Source organism: Conger conger, chromosome 4, assembly GCF_963514075.1.
Source record: "Conger conger chromosome 4, fConCon1.1, whole genome shotgun sequence".
Taxonomy (NCBI): Eukaryota; Metazoa; Chordata; class Actinopteri; order Anguilliformes; family Congridae; genus Conger; species Conger conger.
The window spans coordinates 64,713,614-64,725,856 of record NC_083763.1 but is presented as its reverse complement, the minus strand read 5'-3'; the positions used below and the strand labels follow the sequence as shown (position 1 = coordinate 64,725,856).

The window sequence follows — 12,243 nt, the reverse complement described above, 5'->3', positions numbered from 1 at the left end:
TATAAACATACAGTATAGTCTAAGAAATAACAACTTTGGGCTCTCAATAGCCTACCACATTGATATGTCATACCAAAGTAATGTTTATTTCACTTGCTAACTTTAGCTAACATTAGATACATGAGAGGAGCATTACTGCCAGAATAGGCAAATCTAATTTTACATTGTATCCCGCGAAGCAAGCAGTGAACTGCAAGCAAAAGCAGTAGTTGTTCTCGGATAATAGTTTTGCGCACACCTGTAATAACACATGCCAGAACAATTTGCATGCACTGAGTATGGGGGTTGCACATACAGCCTCTGGATTTCCATACAATATTTTTTTGGACATTCATATGCTGCCATAAACCTTACCTTAACTGGCCAAAATAATGTCAAGAAATTAAAGTACTCTTCACACAATTTCAGAATCATCAGAGCTGTTTGTGTGTGCCTGCACGCATGAGTGCATGCACATGTGTGTGTGTGTGTGTGTGTGTGTGTGTGTGTGTGTGTGTGTGTGTGTTTGTTTGTGTGTGTATGTGTGTGCCCGTGTGTGCATTTTCTGGCATTATAGCTTTCAAAGTTCCAAATATCTCCTTCCTTCTCCTCCCTCCCTTCTACAACTGCTCAGACAGAAGTGTGCCACGACCAGTTGGCAGGTGCCAGCAAACAGCCCATGACATGTACAGTATTTTCAGGATTCATATAATCAGTGTCAAACATATATAGAGCAAAGCATTTTACCACGGCTAAGAGCTTTTGATTTCAAGGGAGCATTTCCAGAAGACACATAAGTATGCAATTATACTTTTAAAAGACTGCTATTCTAGGTTGATTTCAAGCACAGCTGTTTAAGAACTCTGATTTTTAACCAAATAAAAATAGGTTTGAGAGGTACACTTTAAGGAAAAGAAGGAAAGATCTGAGCAACATGTTGAAAAGACAGATGTAGCACCTTCTTCTATTGACAGGTTGTGAATAAGGTGGGGATTTGCCTGAATGAGAAGGGACAAAGTACAGAAGTTCCATCTTTAAACTGGAAATTGCCCAGAATAAATATAATATAAATTAATATAAATTAATTCATATAAATGTGCAACCCCACATAATGTATCCCGTCATGTTATAAAACCAAATGTGACTTAAAAAAAATGTAATAAACACTACAACCATTATCTCAATAATGTGAAATATACAAAGAAATGCAATAATAGGTTGTATTCAATATTAAGAGGTAGTATTTAATCCACCTGCCATCATTTACCTTCAATTAACTTGGAGCAGTTAAGCTTCTCAATTTCAACTGATCAAAAGTAATCTCCCTTTTTTTTCTTTCTTTTTTTGCTGTGTCACAAATGATTGTGTTTCACAAAAAAAGGTGTTGGGTCCAGCTGCCAGATGAGGGTGAAATCTGATCTTACAATTACCACAGGACATTGGTCAAGTCCACACAATTCTCTTCTCGCTCATTGGAAAAAAAAGTCTGTGAGCTTCAAAAGGCTGACAGGTGCCACTTAAAAAACAAAGTGTACTCTGAATAAAAGAACAAGCAATGGGCCATTAATTCACCTACAGATGTCCCCTAGCACTGAAACTTCACCAGACAACAAAAGCAACAGTGCCGTGGTTTACAAACACGGCATATCTGTGCTGTACTGTCTAGTAGGCTTCTTGCATGAGCTTGAATATAAACAGGCACACAAAATAAAGGATGCCTGTGATTAAGCTGTTCCCAAAGAAATACTTTATATAGATATATAAATCTATAAATACAACTATGGTTTGCATCCATGCTCATGTTTTATTTAAACAGATGTTTCTACAATTTACTGTAAATGCGTCACACTGGTGTAATAGATTAGTTTTAATTAAATTCATCACACATTGACACAAATGTACACACACACATACACATAGCAGGGCCTGACAAAAACCATGCATTAATATGCACACACACACACACACAGAAATCTGTAAAATGTACTTTTAAAGCATGCCATGTGCTATTCCATTGGCAGTCAGAATATGTTTCATGTTTCTCCAAACAAAAGCCTCTGTTACACACAGTACAGTACATTTCTTCCTTTATTTATTTATTTGATTTTTCTTTTTTGTGAAAATCCTTTCAATATGTTTTGTATTGAGGATAAACTGAACGTTTATGGAATTCTAAATACAGGTTCCTTTTGCCATCTGTTTGGATGTTTCTAATTTTTCTTTTACTTTTCAAAAAATAGGAGATTAATCAGGCAGTCACATTTGGATTGTTACTGGGAAAGCAAAGCAAAACGAGATGCCTTGAATGAATCACAATCACAGACCTGTGCCAGCATTTCTAAACTATTGCAAGGGGGAAACAGCCCCATTCCCTGAGCCAAGATGGCATAAGCACATGTACAGATTTTATGATCATTATGTTCAGCTACTTAATGAGTTGATCTCTGGCTTCATTTCTACCAGACAAGATTAGCTGACATACAGGCATAGATAGAAAGCCAATTATGTACTGGAGACAATCTTGCTCTAGATCAAATCAGATTGCAATTGTATGCCAGATTTTTAATTCTCCACACTAACAAAGGCAGATGTTAATACAACCCATCCAACAATGCATAATCATTCAACATTAAAACAGCACATCTATATGATATTTACCTATGGTATATTTAAATAGTCAAAGGAGTGTTAGTTCATTCTTACTATAGAAGTCATACAGTACATTTGCCAGTACCCAAACTTCAGAGCTACTAAACCACTACTTGAAAAGGGGCCAACTGCTCAGTTCTGTCTGTTCCATGGTTGCAGGCCCAGTCCATCAGCGTTCTATTTTCATTCACTTCAGAGAAATAACATTTTACCTCCATTATTACACACAGAAGCCACTGAAATGTAAAAAGCCAATAACGTGAAATCCACACCTCACGTTGTGCTCAGAGCTACAGAACATCAAATAGACTGCCTACAAATTAGGCATGAAAATAATATGCTGTAGAATCCATCTCCACATATGCGGGATCCAAAAGTGAAACCATATGCGGCAAGTTTAAAACAAGTCCAAAATGACAAAAAAGCTAATTATCCCATTTTCCTACTGAACAAACTTCAAAGCATTTTTTTATTATGGGAACATTTTTGTCATTAAACATTGACAAATAAAATTTTCTTTGTATATTATTTACATTAAAATGCATCATACCGCCCTCTGTGTTTACTTGCACTGTGAATTCAAAACATTTTCCTTATATTATATATGTGTGTGTGTATATATATATATATATATATATATACATACACACATATATAATGAGTAATACTGAGAAGAAGAATGGGAATGTCTCGTAAAGGCCTCGTAGGGGGAATGCGTGATTCAGTATTAGTGTTTAAAATTGGGGGCTGGGATTTCCAGAGCACATTATATTACACGCATGCTGCTAAGAATAAGGGATTGTGCAGTGGACTGCTTGTTGACAGCCATCATTGGCCCTGCGCACATGATGTATGTAATATGTAATCAGAGTATAGAGAGTATGTTTCATTTCACATAATGTAGCAATTGTAAAGGTGAAATTCAGTATCAGACTGTGTTTGTATACCCAGAGCGAAACATCCTTAAAGAAAATCGCAATGTTCTTCACGCTGATTTGCTCCCTTCATGTGGTTAATAGCAGTCATTATATGCTGCGTATACACTGCATGTTACATTTTATACATATGTTTCTTTGAAGCTGTATATGCGAGTGAGGGGAAATCTTTCATATTTTCTGAATTATTTTCATTTGCCCAACCAGGTCTCTACATACAGTAACTTTCTTTAAAGAATGCAATTCTGAGGGGTGAAATTTTGTGTTGTTCTTGCATACTGACCTGTGGAGTAATGGTGCAGTCAAAAATGCAAGAGGCACAGAATTCATGTCTTCTGATATGCACACATGATATGCAATTAAAATCACCATTCACGTTGCGGCGAGGTTGTCAATCAGAAGAAAAGCCTTTTTGACAGCACTCAGTGAACCGTACCAACTAACCACTGAACAGGAACCTAAACAGTAACAGCTTTTGTTCCCTACAAGAGAGACTTTAGGTGCAATTAGGTTGGTTTCATATGAAATCGGTGTGCTCGGAATCATTGGTGTGCAATTTGTAGTGTAATTCTGTCTGATCTTTTCATTTTAAATCTAAGCTGTGCATTTTTAATCAATGGCATTTCAACATGAATTTCAAGTATTGCCACAGGCAACAATGGTCTTATAAATTAGTTTTATCAAAATCTACTGGACAAAATCTTCCCCAGTCTTGTACTGTATGTCACCCAGCCTTCACCTGCATATCTTGGGAGTATCTCTGCGTTCAGTGCCACCATTTGCCATTTGCACTACATTAAGAGCACTTGGCTCAGATAAAAGAGTCACTGACTGAATGGCGAGGCCCTTTTCCTTTGTCATTAATTACCTGAAATACAGGTGCCAAGGTCACACAAACCAAATCGATTACCTGCATTCTACAACACACAAATGAGCTGGATACATGCAATACTGTCAGAGATCATGGTATGAGCGCAAGCCACTCAGGCTCAAATATTGACTTGACATAGCCACAGAAGGAAGGACTCGCAATGACCCACAGATGCACTTTAAGGACATCAGAATGGCAGGGGATGTTTGTATGCATTACATATAAGACATAAAAATGGACTCAATCAGTTGCGGCTCAAAGATAAAATGTGTTCTTTAGTCCTGATGCATCTCTTATTGCTCATCTGTCTGCAAACCATCAGTCAACATCCAAAGGCATTCAATGTTATTGGAAAAAAAAGAAGCAGTGGTCAAATGCTCTCATGGAGTGATATTCACAGAGGACATACGCTGTACCCTTACACCAATCAGACTTTCTGAGCTATAAGAGGACCTGATAAATTGTGTCAGAATGAAGTCACCCAGTCTCTCTTCTCTTTCATAATTCATGTGTTTGACCACCATACATTTACCCATCATATGCCTGCCATTCTGGGGTATACAAACCTTGCAGGAGCTCTCTAATGTTCCTGGATTTTTTTAACATTTTATATTTCCATTATAACACATAATGAATGGTATAATGGAAGCAGAGTATTAGCTTTTAGCTGTTGCTAACCCCCAATGACAAGACCTCTGGAATTTGGAGCTGGTATTTTAAAAACACAAGCAAGGTTTAGGGCTTTCACATGGACAATAAACAAAGTGGATGTTATGCTATATGATGCCAAAGTCAAATCTGCAAACCCCCTGACACCCAGGACCACCTAGGATCTCCATAATTTCAACTTAATTGAAAAGGCCTCAGGCTAAGACACAGTGCTATGCATTCATTACACATTGTACTGCTTCATATGAAAATAAAATGTTAAAACCTAGATGGATTTCATTATTTCATTCTAAATTCTACACCAAAAGAATGTGAATGAATGATTTATTAAACCATTTATTAAATTCAACAGATGGACTTCAGAAAGGTCAATAACATTACATTTTTAAAGTAACATAAACACCTGATAGCTAGTGAAAGTCAGTCTTTTCCATGCTTCTTTTCAATGTTTGACTGTTATGAATAGAATCCCTTCATGAATATTATAATTTTTGTAATCCTCCAAGAGGAATGTTGGCCAGACCCCTGACAATTAGAATGATTCAATGAATAATCATTGCGATAACATACCACTTCTCATGAAAAAAATGTATTGCCATTCAAATAAATTACCAGTAAAAGACCTTGCATACTACTTTCTTTCTCTTTGGTAAGCATTTATACAAATGGTAACAGCAGAATTTTTGTTTTGGAAATGATGTGTGAATGTGCCTGGGGAATTGAAATTCAACCGATCAATATTAATACATTAATAATCCACCTCTATTATTATAAAATATCTACAAAATGTAATTTAACATGACTGAAAAATAAATATTAAAAAAACTTATTGTGGTGACTTTGCCTAGATTTTCCCTCCATTCCAAAGGTTTCAGTGGTCATCAGTAATTTTCATTATAACCACAAAACAACATCCATTACTGAACTGTCAAATGGTAGCATTTCTCAGTCTGTCCCCTAGTGGACACACCTCATGCAGGGGTTTTATTATTGATTAAACCCAATTAGCTAATTAGACCAACTGCCACATAAGCATTAGCAAAGTTTGAGTGATGTATTAAACAATGACCAATCTATAAGAAAGCTTTAGTCAAGAGAATTTCAGTCATTATTTCAGGCAGATATGTTTTTCCGATATTCATGACAATACTAACAACAGTCCAGAGTCTACAATGCAAGAAATCTCAATTATGTAACCTTGTTATCGGAATTTACAGTTTTTCCAATACAAAACGCTGAGGCCATCAAAGCAAGTCGGTGACATTTGATACCAATATATCGGTTATGTGGAGAAATGGCTGTGCAGCTGCTAAGTGTAGGTGAGTTCCCAATATCAATCAATGACTTCATTCAACCTGAGAACCCAGGGGATTCTTGGCATCAAACCTCAACCTACTGATCCTGAAAATCACTTAAATAGCAAGCTTGCAAAACCAAAATGCATACTTAGTTTTAACAGCTTGCTCTTGTGACCAGAGCATTATCCCATTAGCTGTAATAACTTAAAGCCTTGAAACTCCATTAAGACCGTGTTTCTTCTGTGCCAGAAGAAAGTCATTAACATAAAGTAAATCATTAGCTTTGATATGGGCCTCCGCAGTAAACAGGGCTTGTTGGAGATTAATGGCTGGGGCTGCATCCATGGAACACTGTGCTGTGTTTCATTTTCCTCAAAGGGGGCCTTGCCACTCCTCAGCACCAAAAAAAATAAAAATAAAACAAAACAAAAATGGACCACTCCCAGGAGATTTGAGATGTGTTCTATATTCCGAGGGCATTTGCAGCTTTGGTTCGCTCGCTCCCTTTTTCAAAACGCAAGCTTTTAAACACACATCATAAACAAATGGATTGTATAATCTGACTCTGCACACAGTGCCCTATTTGCTTAAAAACAAATGTTCTGGAAAATACATCTGTCAGTGCTGAGAGTATTACATAAATTTCCATTCATGTTTTTGTTTTCAATTATTCACATTTTGGAACTATTTTCTTATAGCTGTTGAAAGAGTGACTTTGAAATCCCCTTTTCATTTCTGACCTTGATATCTAACTACCTACATAAATTGTACAGCCATGACATTGTGCAGTGCCACACGGGGAAAAAAATCATACAAAATGACTTTGATGTACCGTACTTCAAAATCAGTTTGTCTTTAAATTTAAAGCACCATCATTTACTACCTACAACTATCTAATATAATTGTAAGTTTTGACAGGATATTCTTCATCCAAATCTGTAGGCATCCAAAAAGAATTTATCATTGAGTGTTATTAGTCACTCTGCTAAAATGTGTATCAAACCACAAAGGATGATGTGTCATGTTCAAAACACTGACACAAGCAAAAGAATTTCCGGAGAAACTCCTGATAAATTATCTAAAATCTACAGACATACAATAATTACAACATTATTAGTACAATGTGCAACGTAAACTCAATAACTGGCCATATTGGGGGAGAGCGTTAATCGGCTAGGTACCCTCCTGTCCCAGAGCTCGGCCTGCATCAGCAGCACACTCTCCCAGCACAGAATCTGGGATGGCTTTGGCAGTACAGGAGAGGCAGCCATAGACTGTATGACAGGAGTGTCAATCACAGGGGACATTGTTCCAGCAACAGAATGTTCTGCCCGCGAGCCACAGGTTACCTGTCATAATTTGTAACTGTGCAATGTCAAACAAACTTCATTCTCTTTCCAGCAAATTTCTGAGATATTTGGAGTCGGTTTACCTTTCATGACACTTTCCAGTTGTTATGAAATTCTTATCAACAATGCCAATGGTAACATTTTAGCATCTCCATGTCTCCAAGTTCAAATAAAAAATGGATGATTGACGAATAAATTCACAGAAATGTACAAAATGTCACTCGGTTGTCACCTTGCCTCACTCGACTGCTGGCCTCAGGCAAAGCAGCTCATTCTGCACCTTACTTCAGGTCCCACCCATGGAACCATTTGTAATCTCATACCTGCTTGAACTGACAGTCAAATGCTCACTTTCTCATTCAGCCACGGAACGCTCAAAATTATGTTTTGAAAGAGGTAGTGCTATAAAATATAGCAGAAACGTTGTCATAAGAATGGCCACAAGCAGCGATTTATTACCATTATTGTAACACGAGGATAAAGCAAGCAGAGTAAAAATGTCGTGCTGATTGGCAAATTCAGTGAATAATTGTGAGTCCCTTGTGTGTTTGTTGTCTGGGGCTTGCATGTGAGGCCCAGACACAGAACTCATTGTGAGGACGCAGCCTACAGCCAAGCACAAATCCACCCGTTTCACACATGTAACTATAAGAAGGCCCAGGAGAGTAGCATTTGCACTGCAGCAAGAATGTGACTCCATGACATATACTCTTCTTTAATGGTTGTACACCTTCACAGCCTATGTGAAAAATGTAACCTATTCATCTGCCTGCCATTCAACAATTTAAGACAGAAATACACATTTTACTAATGAATGTATTCCCATCTGTATTCCCAATGCTGTTTCCAAATGCATACTTCAATAAAGAATAGATATAAATTGGTTACTAATGAGACAAAGATTTTGAGACTAATGGACCTTTTAATTAGGTTTATTAGCTAAAGTTTGCCATCCAGGAATGCAAGTTGGGCAGAGGCCAACAGAGAACTCAATTATTAGATGGGACAGACTGTCCAAATTAACTTCAAAAGTGTTCATCCTTAGGACAGATGTTTGACAACCTCTTAGAAGTTGTATTATTATGTTATGTAAATCCATACAAGACACATAATTGGAAACATTTCATTTAGGTTTATTATAGTTTTCAATTCTTATACTTTTTCTGCATTTATTCTATTGTAGGACAATTAAGTTATACTGTACGTATGTTTTATTACAGTGACTAATAACCAAGTTTTTGTTCTCTAAAAAGGATAATTTGGGGAAAGAAAGAGCGAGCATTGATTTTACTGTATAATCTTAATTCAAATCCCCTTCTCCTAACTGCCCAAATGAAATGCGTCCTTCAGTTGGACTGACCTCATAGCATGCCACATACTACATACCATCAATTTCTGTCTATTTGTTCAAGAGATGCCTCACACTGTTGCCACAATGACCAGTGTTTGCATTGCAGCCTCTCTCTCACTCTCTCTCTCTCAGTCTCTCTCTCTCTCTCTCTCTCTCTCTCTCTCTCTCTCTCTCTCTGTGTTTTCACAGAAGTCTTATCAAACAGAAATCTCACTGTTATGACCTACAAACCATGCAAACTCAGCAGAAAGCCACAGCAAATTAACCCCACAGAAAGCCTTAGATGTTTGAAAAGCAGCCATTCAACATATAAAAACAAAGGGATTACTCATTACAGATGCAATGTAATTTACATACTGAAAAAGGCACTGGCAGATTATATTTAAAAAGTAATTGCAGAGCTAATGATATTTTGTAGATGCCCTTTGTGTGTGCGTGCATATATGTGTATGTATGTATGTATGTATATATATATATATATATATATATATATATATATATATATATATATATATATATATAGCCTACTGTGTATGGAAAGAGAGGGGGAGTAGGGAGGGAGAGTATATACAGAATCAGTAAACAAATATTAGAACCAAATTTGGGACGGTCGAGTAACAAAATTGCTATTGTGTGTTTATGTGCGCATACTGAAGATGTGTAATGAAATAAAACTTAGTTTCATGAGTGTCGCCTAGGGGAGGGAGCAGATAAAAAATATATAAATCCCGTTTCTCTAAATGTATTATTTGGTTCTCAGAAACAAATCGCAAATAAACATATTACAGCCGAGTGACATGTAACGCGTAGTGCACTGGCAGTGGAAGCATCTCGGGAAGCATTAACCCCCAACCCTCGCCCGACTCCACCTTCCCCCTGCCCCCAACCCCATCCCCCCTTACACATACACACGCTCACAACCCTTACAGAACAAGACTCTCATTATCTAACAAGGAGAATATCAGGTCGACACAGGAAAGTAAAGGAAAACTTGTCTCTGAACCCCCCAGGGCGCCCCAGAAAGTGTCTCAGACTATTCGCACAAATGTAGCTTTTAACACATCACAGGTGTATTGCATGTAACAGCACGGATAACTCCTGTCATTATTACCGTATTTTGCTGTAAGAAAATAAACCACAGGAAATTGATGCGCGTTTATGTAGTATGGCCACAGCTCCATCTGTAGCTAGCATCAGAATGAGCGATATACAGTATATAGTCTAGAAGTCTCGTTTTGAAGGATAACTAGCAGAGAAAGGGCAGCCCTTTACTTTATAATTTATATCGTAGAATGTTAACTAAAATAAATCACACCCCATCTGTCGTCGTGTGACTGTGCAAGGTTTATGACATTGTGTTCATATCCACATTGTCTGAAATTTAAGAAATTGTCAAAAGCGAAAAAACGTGTTCTAAACTAAAGTATTCTAACAAGCTGCGCGAGTAAACACGCATACTGTAGCAGTACGGCGTTAAGAACATACACTTCTCGCAGAGAAAAAAGTCGCTCAGTTTTAAATAATGTAAGACCATAACATTGAAAGTGGATAGTGCGTGTAATGTAACAAAACAACAATAATAATAATACAAAGGAATTTGATATGTTGGATACTGCAGTTCCCTCCTTCGAAAACATAACCATTCTTTTTGGTAACTAATCGTTGTCCATATGTAATATAGACTATTCTAATGATATCACGGCATTTGAATATGGGTAGAAATACATTATTTATGTAGTTTACCTGCTACCATTTATATTTTATCCACTTATTTCATTAAATTGACTGTCATTAATATGTTTTAAGACTCGGGAGCTCCACAGACCCAGAAAGCATTTAAAATAATTAATTCACTTGGTTACTATTGGTGGAACAGCGTTTAAAGTCATTTTCTTATCAACCACATTTTTCTTTTTCAAAAGGACAAACTAAAGAAGAAATGTGCATCACCTTATTGTAATAGTAAGGGTCCAGGCAATGTGAGGGTCCCAAGCAGGAAGGATCTGTAGTTGATGAAGGCTGGGGTGGAGGAGGATAAAATCTTACGTCCATTTCAGAAGAAACATCAATCACCAGCGGGTTTTTTTCTCGGAATCTTGTTATCCTATAGCTGCTCGGAGTGTAAGCTGATAAAATTAAAAATCGGCGCGCAAGTTAAAAAACTGGGGTATTAGTAGTGCTGAAATACAGCGGATAACCACCGTCTCTCTGCCTCACATCCGTTTGCGGTTTGTAAGGGGGGGAAACTCGTCCAATGTTAGAAGCTTTCAATACAATGAATTACAGTCAAGTGCTGCAGTTCATAGAGTTGTTCTTCGCAACAACTATTAGTTTCTTCGCGAGTTTTTTTCCTTGGAAGCAAAACGCATCAAAACCTTGTCGGAGTGTCCGCTCAGCGTACTTGGTGAAGCAGTACTCTTGTTGTAAGCTTGTAACAATTCACACAAAAGACTCGCACGACAGAACATGAGCTAAAACGCTGGTGCTACAGAGAATTGTGCAGGGGGCGCTATAGGGATAACATCTACACTACAGCAGAGCTTATCTACACATTTTCAGAGTAGCGGAGTGAACGATACATATTCACGTCAAATTATCTTATTGTTACTTAACATTCAATAATTTTACATTTTATTTGTACTGCTATGCCTGTATACAATGACAGTTCCTCAGGTTATCTTAAATGTATGTTTTTACGTATAAATATGATGTTGTGAGGAAATATTTAGGGGAAATGTTGATTTATTCTTTATTATTTTATGCATTAACCGAAACATACAATTTATTGAGCCCTACGTAAAGAACAAATGAGGGCATTCCACATTTTAGTATAGGTTATCTTGTCCAGGTGCAACATGCTTTCCACTATTACTATTACAAACAAATGTGTCACTTGTGTACTGTCGTACTATATACTCCATAATTGTCTGAGGGGGCTGAATTGCATTCGTTTTTCCAATAACAAAACATTATTGTTTTGTTACCAACTGGTCTTGTTGGTACCCTCTGCTTATTCAAATAGTGTAATAGTACTCCCTATTTCCAAATGTACTTTATTAGCCTACCATTGCATGCAGTATTTTGTTCTGTATTATTAGCTATTGCACTGTTGGCAGTATGCATTTCACATAGGAGGCAAACT

The 12,243-nt window shown here is 37.1% G+C and overlaps 1 protein-coding gene across 2 annotated transcripts in view; it reads right to left on the bottom strand.

Annotated features, from left to right (window-relative positions):
- tox (thymocyte selection-associated high mobility group box) overlaps positions 1 to 11,518 on the bottom strand; it is a 65,914-nt gene extending 54,396 nt beyond the window's left edge. For both annotated transcript variants that reach the window (XM_061239854.1, XM_061239855.1), the window contains exon 1: positions 11,052 to 11,518. In XM_061239854.1, coding sequence (XP_061095838.1) covers positions 11,052 to 11,153 — 102 coding nt within the window. In that variant the 5' untranslated portion in view covers positions 11,154 to 11,518. The remainder of the gene's footprint in view (positions 1 to 11,051) is intronic.
- Between the last annotated feature and the right edge of the window lie 725 nt (positions 11,519 to 12,243).